The sequence below is a fragment of the Podarcis vaucheri genome (genome assembly GCF_965113315.1).
Source record: "Podarcis vaucheri genome assembly, chromosome: 3".
In the NCBI taxonomy this organism is placed as follows: Eukaryota; Metazoa; Chordata; class Lepidosauria; order Squamata; family Lacertidae; genus Podarcis; species Podarcis vaucheri.
The window spans coordinates 34,629,221-34,644,802 of record NC_138761.1 but is presented as its reverse complement, the minus strand read 5'-3'; the positions used below and the strand labels follow the sequence as shown (position 1 = coordinate 34,644,802).

At 43.8% G+C, this 15,582-nt stretch overlaps 1 protein-coding gene across 1 annotated transcript in view; it reads left to right on the top strand.

Moving 5' to 3' along the window:
- Window positions 1–4,689, top strand: part of LCLAT1 (lysocardiolipin acyltransferase 1) — a 95,779-nt gene extending 91,090 nt beyond the window's left edge. The window contains exon 6 of the mRNA XM_082214868.1: window positions 1,622–4,689. Coding sequence (XP_082070994.1) covers window positions 1,622–2,118 — 497 coding nt within the window. The 3' untranslated portion in view covers window positions 2,119–4,689. The remainder of the gene's footprint in view (window positions 1–1,621) is intronic.
- Window positions 4,690–15,582: the final 10,893 nt, after the last annotated feature.

Genomic DNA, 15,582 nt, shown 5'->3' with positions numbered 1-15,582 from the left:
CCACAAGGTGATTTTAGCAGCATAGATCTCCATGGTATTTCTTCAGATGTACCGTCAGGAGGCTCTTTGAAAGCTGCCTGCCATACTTGAGGAGTATAGATTTCAGCTTGTAGCAGAGTGGTAGCACCAGAAAAATATGTGAAGTGCACAGAAGGAGCACTGTATGTTTTGGAGAAAAATGGGAAGGGACCTTACTCACATTTTAGATTTCTGAAAGAGATTCACTTTAACACTTCCATCCTTGACATTTTCTCTATAAGTATTTTCAATGGATTTGTGATGAAATGTCAAGTAACTTTGCTCAAAGTTGAAGCTTTACTTTAATTTATACTTTATAATTTGTGTGTGAAAACTTGTTTTCCTTCAACTAACCACAGGGATTTCCAGTGACAGAAGGAGCCTATGACATGGGGGACCAGTGTGGCACCCGCTAGATGTTTTTGACTAGAGCTCCAATCATCCCTGACCATTGGCCATGATGGCTGGGGCTGATGGGAATGATAATCCAAAACATCTGGAAGACACCACATCGGCTACTTCCGGGCCATAACATCTGACAGAATGTGGAAATAAAATCCTATGCTAAGAGTGGCTGTGCCGGCACATAAATTTTTAGAACCGGGTCATAGCAAAGGTACGCAGTCACAATACTACAAAGCATATACTCCCATTAGCATTGCAACAGTGTTGTGATGACATGGGAGAGGTATGCCGATGGAAATATTTGACAAAAATGCCAAAGAGCAGAATTTTGAAAGCAAAGAGAGAGATATTTTATACCCAGCTATGCAACATGTTGCCCATTTCCAGTATGTGTACAACTATAACAACAACAAAAGCCCTCCTGAAGTAGCCGGCCTGTATTTCCAGACAACCATTGTTTTAAATCTCTAATGCACTCAGCTCTACCCCAGCCAGCAGACTGAAGTTTTAAAAGGAAATGCAAAATAAATTAATGTGCTGGCACAGCTTATCTTAAACGTCATATCCAGTGAGTGTGGCACCCACATCGAATTAGGCAAGCTGACTTTAGATTGCATAAAAATAATGTTGTATTATTGCTATTTATTATTTATTTAACTTACTCCTCTTTTTGAATGAAAAGTAACTCAAAGCCACTTTTTAAAAATCTGGGACACTGTTAGGCAAAAAAGTAGTGCGCTGTGTTAGAGCTGGCATTGGTGCACATACTCAGAATGTGAATAATACTGTAGACCACTTTCCATCTTAAAAGGAAGCCGCAATAGAATATACCTAGATGACTTAGCTTGCAAGTCCTAACAATGCCTACTCCAAAGTAAGTAGTATTGAATTCAGTGGGACTTACTCCTTGATAAGTGGGGTGAAAATTGCAGACTTTGCTTCGGTTGAATTTTTGGAATGAAATAGATAAGATTTTCAAAAGTTCTTTCGATTGAAGAGGAGAACACAAATGGCAAAACATAATCTTAAAGGTTTGTGGCCTATTTTCCTGGACCTGGAAGACAGAAAATGACATTTTATAATGAATCTCTTAGATTTTTAGGTGATTCTGGTTTCAGTTGTTCACAGTATCTAATCAGTGCACAGTTCCGTGAATACTGACTAGCTGTATTCATAGTCTTTATCTATTTCCCCCTAGGCAACAACCTTGATGCTATCCATGACATAACAGTGGCATATCCTCAAAACATTCCTCAAACCGAGAAGCATCTTCTGTATGGAAACTTCCCAAAGGAGATTCATTTTCACGTCCGGAGATATCCAGTACAGTCTCTGCCAACCTCTCGGGAAGAACTGCAACTCTGGTGTCAGAAGCGCTGGGAAGAAAAGGAAGAAAGGCTTCGTTTGTTTTATGAAGGCAAAAAATACTTTGATGCAACTGGAAGAAGCAAAATTCCACCCTGTAAATCTGAGTTCAGGGTCATGGTTGTTAAGTGCATTTCACTCTTTTACTGGACATCTTTCACAATGGCTATGTTTGTGCTGCTATACTTGTACAGCTTTGTGCGGTGGTATTTTGTGATTCTTGTTGTCATTTTTGTTATGCAACAAAAAGCATTTGGTGGGCTTGAATTGCTGGAACTTGCATGTCATCGGTTTTTTAGTAAAAAATTACGCAACTCAGAAAGGGACTAAATTTGGTGTATGTTGTGGGGAGGGGGGTTAGGTTTGTGGACATTTTTCAAATGTGCCACAGGGTTTGCAAAAATGGGAGGAGATTTTGCATGAGAATCATTGGTCTGTCTTAATGCTGTGGTTGATTAATACACTGTGCACTTATATTGTAAAAGGAGAAAGAACAGTCATGTGAATTTTTGATTTTTGAATGTATTTTCAGAGTTTCTCTCTTTGGCAGCTAGCATATACAATGTCTCTGCAAAATAATTTGCCAACCAATCACATTTTATAGCTCTTGAGCCTTTCGGGAGCTATAAATAGCTAGGCAAATTGTCGTGCTAAAAGCAGTGGCCTGTGATCCCTACATGGCCTTGCCATAAATAAATTGTGAAATTTGAAAGTCCCGACTCATTACATGGTCCATATTGCCCTTTCTTTAGCTCTTTCCCCCTTTCCCTTTCTGTGAGAGAATCATCATTAGTATCAGCAAATTTTCTGACCTGCAGAATGAGAAAACAAAAGATGTTAATTTGGGTCTATTTTATTATACTCCATTTTTATATGCCTGTTCTGTCTGTTGATTAAACTGGTACAACTTGTACACCTCAGTTTTTAAACAAGCTTTGAAACAAGTTTTGAACATGTATTTTGAAACAAGTTTCAGTGAAAATCAGTTGTGTTGATCTTGAGGTAAATATTATGGCAAAGGATTTTCATGAAGTTTCAACAAATATTTTGTCAGCAACCCACCTAAGGCTGGCTGTATTGAAGTCCTGTGAATGGTTTGTAATATTTTAAGATAGTAGGCAATCTCATGTTTGAAACTGGATTGGCCTACAACATAAACACGTACCAAACCATCCACAAGATAGGAAACAAGGAGCCAGCACATAACACGATTGTTCAACACCAACAAAGCATCTTTATGCCCACACAATTAGAAGAACCAGTTAAATTTTTATTTTTTTAAAAAAAACCTCCTATTTGGATTGTGATGAAACATGAGAAAAGTTAAGAGTTTTTGTTGTTTGCTTGTTTGCTTTAATGTGTTTTTAGATCACAAATGGCACATGTAGATATGCTCACCTCACAAAGATTCACATGATAGGTGTCATCACTGGATCACCCCTCATTTCCTATCCAGGTGCTGAGAGTATAAAGAGAATGGACATTGGCTTTGCAATTAAGGAAATCATACAGATGTACAGGACTTGAATGTTTGAAAAACATGATGGGTTTTCACACTGTATTAGAAGCATGAGTTTCAGCATTGCTGTGAAGAATTTCACCTTGATTATGTGAGAGAAAATATTTTTATTTTTTGTTTCGCTGCTTAGTTCTACTGGTCAACATTTGGAAGCCCCAGCCAGTAGGAACACCTTTACCTGCTAAGGTTAAAGTGGCATACTATAGATGGCAAGTGAAGTTGAGGCATCATGTCCACAGTCACTCCACCCACCCCAGTGTAACTCCCCTACAGCAAAGAAACAGGTGGCTGAAAAATGACTCCTAGAATGCCAAACAGGACTCTCACAGTGCCACCTACCCTTTGCTCCAGAAAGTCCTTTGCACAGGACCACTTCCCAGTAAAAGGGGATGCCTGAACAACTAGTGAGCCAGCGAGCTAAAACAAACAAACACCAAGAGCCACCTATCCACCAGGGAGACTGATAAATCTTGTGTTTGCTGCCTGCCAGACAAAATCAGGTTGTCAAGCCCCTGGTAGGCCGCAACATGTGGCTGGTTGGAACTTCTGTGGTCTTGGAAGGTCGCCATTCTCAGTGTCTCAGACACTCTGGTTTATATCCTTCTTTCATGAACTGCTTCCTGTTTTCTAGAGCACCTGTTACCTTTGCTTTTGACATAAAAATAAATGGGGGAGCCGCTGCCATGCAAACTACCAGAGTGGGGAGAGCTTTCTAGGAAGAAGAAACCGATCTCTATTCAGTGGAGGGAAGGGGGACCTGTGACCCTCCAGATATTGTTGGACTACAAATCCCTATATCCCTAACTGCTGCCTGTGATGACTGGGAATTGTAGGCCTGGCTACATGTTGGCTGCCCCTTCTCTATTCACTCTCTTGGCCACTCTGGAAATAACCCCACACTTGCTAAGAAGCAAGCTCCCTACTCTCTCTAGTGACTTGAGACTACATATATTCCTTGAAATGTCCTAGCTTAGTTATACGTCATCTCTGTTGACTAAGCACTTTCCCCCCAGCACTTTTTCTTAGAATTACAGTGAACTCTTTTTACGGACTGTATTTGTCATCAATTGGTTATAGCTGACAAAGTTCCCTTCCCTGCACTGAATATAATTAGTAAGACGGAGCCATAAGCCAACACTTAAGGTATTTATTGTTGATCTCATTAAGTGTCATGTCTGCTTCCACGTCTTCGTTCAAACCTTGTTGCTTCTGCAATGCATTTTTATAGGTTCATTTTATAAATAAATTGTATTAAGAGACAACTGGGGTACAAAAGGTCTCCAGACTAGCCTTCGTTTTCAGGTTTTACCAAACTGTTAGAATGTTTTAGCCACAAACGAACAAACCTATTCTACAGCAACAATAAAAGAATTTCAAATGCACATTGGTGTTATTGTATTCCTTGGTATAATATCCATGGTGAATTAGACCCTTTTTCATAAAATGAAGACATTGCTTCTTTCTGCAGCCTTTTACTGAGAGATTGATTTACTATTAAGGCATCCAATCTCAAAGGTTCAAAGAGGTTGTGATATTGCATTGTAGCAGAATAATAACAGCAAAACAATTCAAATAGGGTGAGAACATGGCATGAGAAAAGCCTGCCAGATCAGGCCTGTAGCTCAGCTAATCCAACCTCCTCTTCTCCCAGAAGCCAACCAGATACCTATGGGAAGCCAACAAGCGGGACCTGAGCACAACAGTACTGTCTCCTCCTGTCGTTTCTGGTATTCAGAAACATAGCACCTCCAGCTGTGCAGGGAGAACATATCCATTGGGGTTCATCAACCCATCAACAGCCTTATCCTCCATCAATTTGTCTAAGCATCTTTTAAAGCCAGACAATTTGGTGGCCATTGCTTTCCCTTGCGGGAATTAATTCCATAGTTTTAACTACGTGCTGTGTGAAGGAGTAATTTGTTTTGTCTAGCCTGTATTTCCATCATGGAACAACACTGGATGTCTCTGAGTTCTGGTCTAATGAGAGAGGGAGGAAAACTTCCCCCTAACTACTTTCTCCATACCATGCTCTTGCCAAAATCATTCTTGGGTCGGCATACAGTCATACCTGTTACAGGTATGACTGAAGGGTTAACCCTGGTATAACCCTGAAGGGTTACAGACGCTTCAGATTGCGTTTTTTTGGGGGGGGTTACGGACCCACCAAAACCCAGAAGTACTGGAACACTTTGCGCTGAATCGCAATCCCCGCATGCGCAGATACGCCACTGCGGGTTGCGAGCGTGCACCCCACACGGATTACGTTCGCAACCCAAGCATCCACTGTTCTCTAGGACTATTCAGGCATTATCAGGCTTACAAAAAAATATGTTTATAATGAATATTTTGAGAGCATTTCAGCAGTTCAAAAGAAAGGTTTAGAAATGTATTTTTCTGTTGACAGTTTAAATCACAGATTAATACAAAAACAAGATGGATGAATATATGAAAAAGTGACACAGAATGCAAATGGACTGATTTGCACAATTGCTCTGTAAAATGGGTGATTACCCAACTGCAGTCATCAAAATTACTGTGTGTCTCCTATTTGCTTCTTCAGTGTTCACAACAGACCCAGAGGCCTTTTAAGCTGGAGAAGACTCTAAACAAGTTTTCTGTTAAATGACACAACATTATCAGCCAACATTTCCCGTGCTATTCAGTTCCAATGTTTGATCTTTGATGCAGTCCGAGTGTAGTTTTTCTTCTTTGGATGACCATGCTGAGGCAAGATGGTGGGCACCTTGAGCCGGTAAATACACAACTTTGCTAGGCAGTGACAGAGATGCAGCTCATTCCCTTCATTCCTGAGGCTTAAAAATGCAACCTGTGTCCCCCCCCCCTTCAGTATAATGGAGACAAAGTGGTATTCCAATTTGTGTTTTGTGTTAGGTGTGAAATCATCATAAGCCATAAGTAATTTATGTCTTTTTCCTTGTAGATTTTTCACTACCTGTTTCCCCAGTTCCACTTTCCAACAGAAGTGGAAATAACCGCACAAGTGCCAGTGCTGGCATAGTTTCACCTTTGTTCTGGGGGCATGTCTAGGAAATGAGGGGGACTTGATCTGGCAGATCCAAAGGCTTCCCTTGGATGAAACTGGGCTGCATTTAGAACACAAGAGCCCGGCCTGGAACAGGCCGTCTCTCCTGGTACGCCCCACGGAGGACACGGTCAGAGAGACGAAACTGCCCCAGAAGGAGCTTCAGCTAGGGAAAGCTGTGTGTATGGGGAGCTGTGAGGTTCCCCTAACTGTGTCCCTATATTACATTTAAGCTCAGTCAATCAGCTTATAGAATTCATGGTCTGGTTCCAGACTTAAGCTCTCTCAATGATGCACAGGGCAGTAAGATTACTTGGAACCTGGAGTTCTTCCAGGGACAACTGAAATTACTGAGTCATTAATTAGGTAAATGTGACAGGAAGTCACGAAAAGACTAAGATACTGAAACAATTTAAAACAACAACAAGAAGGAGAAGGTGACGCATCGTTTTTCACTTGTGACGTAAGTACTTTGTACGCGTGCCCAACACAAATAGGAGGTTGCTCACCGGACTGGGTAAGAAGCGAAATCAAAACACATCTATATTTATCAAGGTTGCATAACACGTGGATATAAGGTCAATTCAGGAACTGCTAGTGTCATAGGTGGAGTCAGCAAAGCTGATGGCCTAAAAATGAGCATATATTTAGCTGACAGGCTGTCACAGGGTTGTCTGTGTGAGAAAAATGGGTCCTTTAATAACCACAATGCTCTGCTTTCTTCAGGCCCCTCCAGATGTCTTGTTCATTGAGCCGTCATCATGATTTGCTTATTCAGAGGTTAGGTCTTTCTTAGCATTTGTTCTGACTTATGGCATAGTCATATGAGCAAAATATCCCCCTTCCTTTGCCACTGGGGCTTCTAAGCTCTTGGCCACTCTACCCCTCACAAGATCCCATGGGGCAATATTGCTTCCTGAGGGCTCTTGTGAGGATAGAATGACCAGCCTCATATAGCCAACATGCTTAAGTCTAATTAATGTATGAAGGGGTTAAGACCATAGAGTAAGCTGTCCTGCCAGGCTTAACTCGCCTTGGGAGGGTCTAGGTGATCAAGACTTTGTTTCCTTTCAGTCTACCTGAGAAGCTCAGCATGTGAGGAGATCTGAGCTGGCTGCTGTGTGTGAGACCACATGGTTCTGACAAGCCACTTTTGAGCTGCTATATCATTAATTTAGGAACATTCAGTACCCTAGCAGTGATGGGGACTGGTGTTGACTCACCTCCTATTGTAAGGAACGATCACTGAAAACACACATGAAGTGCTTTGACCACTTAGGAAAAAGCACAAGAGAAATGCTAAGGGTGGCTATTATCAGATCCTCGGCTGGGCTTTCTCTTTACCTTTCATGTCATATAAAAATGTCATGTTAATATGCGGTAATTCAATAGTTGCTCAGAACAGACATAAAGCAAATGCAAGGAGCCATGTTTGTCAGGCAAATATCAAAGATGTATATTATTCAATGCATATGGTGCTCTTTGTCACTGTCTTTGTTTTTATTGGCCTGTTCTTAATTTTATTGACTTACTGCCCTTGAGACACCTTGTAAAAGTTTACCATAAATGTATTTATGGGGTATGAATACATTAAATAAAATAAATATGTGGCTAATGTATTCTTACTTACTTTGGCTTTTAAAAAAACAACCCGTATCCTTGAACAGTGATATATATTAGGAATATTGTGTGGGCAAGGAGTGGGCACTACAACAGGGTATTGCCTGAATTACAAAGAGCATCAGGGTGACTTGGGGAAGGGTTTCACGTTTCCAAATATTGCAACAAATTTTTGCACAAAAAGAAAAGGTAATAGACTTCCCTTTTTTGTTGTTGCTTTTAAAAAATAAAAGTTTAAAGTTGTGTTGCCTGTAACCTCCTGTATGCACCTATCCAAAGTTGAGGAAAATATTTTAAGGGTTTCCAAAAGTAATTACAAATTGGACCTCATTTGCAGCCCGTGAGGTGGGGTGGAGCCACAATGCCACCCACCCACCCCCCGCAATAATGAATCTTACCTAGATGGGGCTGTGGTGAGGTAGGGCAGTGGTGGGAGTCCGGACATTGGTGGAACCAATCTAGCACTACCTCTACTGCCATTGAACAACCCTGATGTCCTCTAGATAAGTTGACGGAGGCTAATCATGGTTGTAGTCCAAAACATCTGGAGGGTGGTGGTGTTGTTTAGTCATTTAGTCATGTCCGACTCTTCGTGACCCCATGGACCAGAGCACGCCAGGCACTCCTGTCTTCATCTGGAGGGTACCAGATTGGAAAAGGCTGCTGTGGTCATTAAACTAAACTGACTACCCTGTGAATTATGAGGAAGGGCCATAGCTCAGTGGTAGAGGATCGGCTTTGCATGAAGAAGGCTCTAGGTTCAATCTCTAGGTAGGGCTGGGAGAGAGCCCTGTCTGAAATTATGGGGAGCAGCTGAGAGTCAGTATAGCAGACTAAGACAGCTTCCTAGCTTCCTGCTACCACGCCAAGCCTGGCCTTAGCCATTTTTTGGCACTATGGGCAAAACATTAAATTGACAAGGGCCCATCCTACCCAAACTTGTGAACATTTCCTGAGCAACCATTTAGAAATACAATGGACCGATTCAACACTTACAAAACAAGAGGTGTCTTGCTCTGCCCCTTCGACACCCAGAAAAGCCGCCCCGCACCCCCGTGCTCAAATTCTATAGTAGACCAGTATCACCAGTATCTTAATGGGAAAGACGGCACTTTCTACTTCCTCCATTTTAGCCCTCACTCCTCCCCATAGGGTGCTGGCTAATGACTCAGATAACTGGCAAACCATATGGAAAGCTACCGCATAGTAAAACACAAAAAATGTATATGACCAGAAGACAGATCAGAGTAATCCGTGTACTTCAGAAATTAATTTTTTATAATAACATTTATTTTTAAAAATGCTACCTCCAAATAAATAAAAAGAGGGAATGACGCATTGTGCAAGCTAGTAACGTCTACCGAAAGCCACTGACATTTCAAATGTGTTCATACTAGGAGTTAAGAGCCCTGAAGGATTTCTCCTATGAAACGTCCCCACGTTAGGGGGGGGAAAGAACCTTCAAAATGCGTAGCAGATCCGCATGACCCTCTCTTGGTAATTCCTACAGCCATCTCAACTCAAGAGCCACTTCACTAAATTCAACATCATTTCAGTCCCAAGGGATTAGCTATGAATATATCTCGGTGTGTGTAGTTATTCAAAGACATTTAGACTGGCTTATATCAAGTTCAACATGGCACTAGTAATTTAAACCATCTTGACGACTCACTGCTTGAAGCCTGTTTTGAGAGACAGTGAAGAGGGCCAACACTATATGACTGTGGCATTTCAATGCCGTTCTCGGCCTTCAGTTATTCCCCTCCACTTCATGGTGTTTTCTGAAGTGGGTTGGGGTGTTTTAGTTTAGAGAACAGGTGACTGAGAGTGACACGATAGAAGTTTATAAAAATTATGCATGGCATAGAGGAAGTGGGTAGAGAAAAGTTTTTGTCCCTGTCTCATATCATTAGAATGAATGAATGAAACTTTATTTGCGTCGGCCATTGGCCATAGCAATAAAACAACAATACGATATACAAAGAATAGAAATAAAAAGTCAATTATATAAAATACATTTTAGGGGTTTTGAATCAATAGTCAAATAGTGGGTCTTATTCTGATTGCCCCAGTTAAAAACCTTGCAACCTTAATAACACTGGAGCTCAGGCCCTTGCAGCCTTAATAACACTGGAGCTCAGGCCCTTGCAACCTTAATAACACTGGAGCTTAGGCCCAGGGTGTGTGTGTGCAAAAATCATACCTCTTCACTCTGGCTCTGAGCGGCTAAGAGCCCACCTGCCTGTCCGTGTCATCCCCAGGCCACACCTCTGTGTCAGGGACTGGACTGAGGGGGACAAGACTGAAACTTCCAGAGAAGAGGAAGGCAGTATTGAATTACAGCAGTGGTTTGAGGAAGGTCACAGCTCAGAGACAGGCAAACAGAAGATGTGGAAGGTGCTGGGAGAAGAGAAGAGAGAGACAGACAGAGCAGCCAGCTGAGATGTTATCACCGAAGAGCATTTCTGACCCCCCTTTTCCCAGAACCTGTCGTGCATTGAAAGTGGAAGAGCAGAGGACTCAGAAACAATTAGCCCCTGGCAGCCACCATAAAGGGAAGTGCTGTTGCTAGGAAGGGAGCGGGGAGGAGCTCAGTCGGAGCAACGGCATTAACCTAAGAGGCAGCGTACTGAGGCTTCTTGCTGTGAATATTGAAGACTCGGTAAGAGCTTCCCATCTACCTTGGCTGTCTGCAGTTAGAGGGGGGAGGACTGGAATTCACTGTAACCAGACACCCTGCTGCTGTGGACACCCAACATCTCCTTGTCAAGGGACAGGGGGACACAACGATACAGCTCTTTGCCAGGGAAACAAGGGAGCCTATGTATGCTTCTGGACAAGATTTCCTGTGTTTCTATTTAAATTGCCACAACGATTTCTAACCTAGCATCTCTGCATATAAACTAGCCAATGCAGGTTCTATGCCAATCTGTGTCCCCTCTTGTCCTCTTTTTTTTTGGTGACGTGTATGTGGCCATCCTAAGGGACGCGGGTGGCGCTGTGGGTTAAACCACAGAGTCTAGGACTTGCCAATCAGAAGGTCGGCGGTTTGAATCCCTGCAACAGGGTGAGCTCCCGTTGCTCGGTCCCTGCTCCTGCCAACCTAGCAGTAGATAAATAGGTACCACTCCAGCGGGAAGGTAAACGGCGTGTCCGTGCACTGCTCTGGTTCGCCAGAAGCAGCTTAGTCATGCTGGCCACATGACCCGGAAGCTGTACACCGGCTCCCTCGGCCAATAAAGCCAGATTAGCGCCGCAACCCCAGAGTCGGTCACAACTGGACCTAATGGTCAGGGGTCCCTTTACCTTTATGTGGCCATCCTACAGAAGGAAGGCCCACCTTGACAAAGGTGTCAAACCTTTTGCATTACACAGCAAAATGACCCTGTTCTAGCCTGGTCCGTGCTGCCCAGCATATTTATGCAATGGGACACAACTCAGTGCAACGGAATAAAAATAACAACCAAGCATCATTTATGAATTAATAACAGAAGAAAAACTCTGCTGGGGCTAGTCCAACATCCTGCTTCCCACAGCAGTCAACCCTTTGGAAAGACCGCAGGCAAGGACTGATGCCAACAGCCTGCTTTGCCCCCCATCCACCCAATCTACTGGGATTCTGTGGCATGTGGCCTATAAGCATCAAGTTTCCAGCCCCCTGCAAGCTGGTGTCTTCCAGATGTTGTTGGACTTGCACAGCCAAGGGATGATGGGAATTGCAGCCAGCAGCATCGCAAGGACCACATACCCACCCACCCCGATGTAAGGCTTCATCCATGCACTTGGCAAGCGTCTTTTCATTGATCTCTGACAGGATTGTTGTTGATGATCATTTGTTAAATTTGTTTACCGCCCTTCTTCCACAGAGGAGTAGATCAGTCACCCAGGAGGTAAAAGCGGCGGTGTTAAGAGGGAAAGTGGCCCAGATTATTTTAAAAGTGGTTGTGGTGGCAGAGAAAGTGGAGAGGTTAGGTGAGGGTAGTGCGTGAAGGGAAAATGGCTGGCAAGTGTGGAGGAAGGGAAAGAGAGTTGGGAAAGGAGGGAAGAGTGACCAGCAAGTGTGGGGATGGGAGTGTCTCTAAGTGGTTGTGTGAAACAGCAGTTCTGTGAACAGAGCAGTTGTTCATACCTAGATCCCTTTTAGCCAATGGGAGTGTGTGACAAGTTTATCACCTGAGCAGCATGGAAGACAAGGCCAGAGAGCATATTGCCTCCATTGATGGCTTGAGGGAACAGCCAGGGCAGCAGCCTCTGGTTTCCCTGGAGCTACTGAAGGGCAGACATGCCCTAAGGGGAGGCAGAAGCCAGGAAGCCCAGGCCAGGTCCCTTGTATATCATCAGCCTGAGGGCACTCTGTCACTCTGCATTTTAATATCATTTATTGGTTTTAGCATTTTAAAATAATAAACTGCCTTGTGTGGGCCTTGACAGAGGGGCAGTATATGAATGCAGAGCACAAGCAGACAAAACAAGCATCTCCTTTATTTTCTCCAGGATATTTTTCTCCAGACAGTTTGAAAAAGAGAGTGGCCTAAGTGCTGGAGAAAATGGCCCTGATAGTTTTGTTCAGCATCCTCAGTGGCATCAGCCGGGCAATAAGGCTAAGCAGGGTCCTCTTACCCTGGTTTAATCCTGCACCAAAATGAAGTCTGGGGTGATGTGGCGGAGTAGAAATGGGATGCACCTCACCATGGCAATGAAAGGAAAGCCAAGAGTAAACAACAACACCGTGCCAGGCCTCCTGTAGGCTTGTTATTTCTCAGAGAGCCTCATTTATTTGGAGGAAATATCTTTCATTTTCTTGGCAGAGTTCTCTGGGTCCCTTTTTTGCCGCCATTTCTCTCCCTGGAGAAGCGAGCTGTTGCACAGAGGCTGCTTCTCCGTCTCGCTCTCCACCCCTTTCCCACTGCCTTCATTCTTTCCCAGCATGAAATTGCAAAGACTGTTTCTTCCCGGCTCTGCCTGATGAAATTGCTTTTTATTTTTGTACACCGAGATACAAAAGATCCCCCTTTATCGCTTGCCTGCAGCTCCCCGTCTCCTGATTAAGCGACTCTGCTCATCAAGCGCGCCTGACAGGCGACGAGTCATAGGAAGTAGCCTCCCTATGAATAGGCAGCTGAGCCTCGGGTTTTATTCTCCAGCAGGAGGCGGCGAAGGGGGAAAGGTCTCCTCCATTAGTGGGCATCTGTCTTCCTGAGCAAACAACAGCGCCCCTCCTGTTCCATTTCATTATAAAGAAGTTGGGAGGAGAGAGGCTGCTTTCACCCAAGCCTTGCGACTACTGGAAGAGTTTATCCTAGGATAAAGAAAATTTGAAAAATGCAGCCTCTCTGCTGATTTCACCTGATGTTTACACTCCAAGTCATACAGTGTCAAGTTCTGACCCAAGTTAGCCCTCCAAAAAAGAGAGACTGTGGTTGTTCTTGTATGTACAGTTGTGTGTGGCCATCACAATGTCAATGATATTGATATGCCCTTCAGTGATATGTTTGTCATTGATGATCCACATGATCTTTCAGTATTTTATTTTTGTGTTTTTATATCGTAAACCACACGGTGATCCTCAGGTGAAGGGGAATATAGAAATAACAACAACAACTATGATGATGGAATAGCTCACTACTAAATTCGGTCCAGCTTATCACGTACTTCCTGCCGGTGACTGACTGATTCATAGAATCATGCGACAGAGTTGGACGGGACCATAAGGGTCATTTGATCGAAACCCCTGCAGTGCAGGAACCTTTTGCCAATGTGGGGGCTCAAGGCCACAACCATGAGATTAACTGAATTGACTGGAAAGCTATTAAATCACTCTTAAGCAGTCCTTCTCCCCCCCTAAAAAATTGTTTAGGGGTACTCTCATTTCGCCTGCTCACCCTCGCCCCCTTCCTCCCCCCAACTGCCTCCTAACCCCCGGGCAAGGGAATCGAGGTGGCAGCGGCGCTGAGAGAATGGCGGGGTCGGCTTGAGCGAGAAGGGGCGAGTGCTCGCCGGCTGGCTGTAGCCTGGCAAGAGGAGGAGTGCTATTGCCTCCACCGCAGCCTCCCTAGCCTCCCCTCCCTGGGCACTGGTGGGGAGAATGACAGAGTTCCAGTCCGCTCTGCTACTGTGGAGACAACTGACATGTTGGTCGGTTGGGACAATACAAAATGTTTAGGGGTACGCATACCCCTGCATCCCCCCAGAAAAAAGCACTGCTCTTATGAATGGAACAGGGATCATAAGCCACTTACGATCTTGGACCTTGCCAACAAAGGTCCGTATAGTTAAAGCTATGGTTTTCCGAGTAGTGATGTATGGAAGTGATTGCTGGACCATAAAGAAGGCTGATCGCCAAAGAATTGATGCTTTTGAATTATGGTGCTGGAGGAGACTCTTGAGAGTCCCATGGACTGCAAGAAGATCAAACATATCTATTCTTAAGGAAATCAGCCCTGAGCGCTCACTGGAAGGACAGATCATGAAGCTGAGGCTCCAATACTTTGGCCACCTCATGGAAGACTCCCTGGAAAAGGCCCTGATGTTGGGAAAATGGAGGGCACAAGGAGAAGGGGACGACAGAAGACGAGATGGTTGGATAGTGTTCTCGAAGCTACCAACATGAGTTTGACCAAACTGCAGGAGGCAGTGGAAGACAGGAGTGCCTGGCTTGCTCTGGTCCATGGGGTCACAAAGAGTCAGACACGACTAAATGACTAAACAACAACAACAACAAGCCACTTAGTGCCCCTCCAGAGTTGGAGAAGTGGAACTGGATGTGAGCCAATCTGCAGCAGCACTGGGCAGATGATTGTGTATTGCACCCTAGTCTTGAACAGGAAGCAACTTTATGATTCTATGATTCTATGAAATTTATAAAGTCCAACCCCCTGCAATGGGGGAATCTCAACTAAAGCATCCATGACAGATGGCCATCCAACCTCTGCTTAAAAACTTATAAGGAAGGAGAGTTCACCACCTTCTGAGGGAGTGCATTCTGAAGCAGCTTACTTCCACAGAAGAAATATATTTAGGATTGCAGCCTTTTAATTCTTGTGTACCAAACACTTTGGTACCGTAAATAAAACATAATTTCTCTTATGTGTTTCACTGCATTGTTTCCCAAAGTGATACTTACTACTCCTCACATGGAAATAATACTAGTTTTAATAATTTTATCTATGAGAAAGCAAAAACAAAAAAGTTACTGGTGTGTGCACTTTGAAACCTTTTCATGTACCCCCATGTATGCATTTGAGACATTTGCATGCACAAATGACAGCTTCGGGAATAGAAATTCTGGGGTTTGTGTGTGTGTGTTACAGTCATGAGGAACCCAAAAGGGTAATGTGCACTGGGTAAAGGCATTCCTGCCCCATATCTGATGCTCACAACACCATGCAAATGTGGCCTGGGACACAGCAGGGCAGGAGGCTGATCTCACCGCATTTTAAGTCACCAGTGTGAACATCCTACAAGCGTTCACCTGTACATCTTTGTGATTTCTTCTCAGTCAATCAGCAAAAGCACAAAGACTCCTGCACTGTCTCCTTCAGAGGAAACTTCCCATACAAAGGTCACCACGGAACTCCCATTTTTCAGCAAAGAGGAAATGAGCAGATTCTGC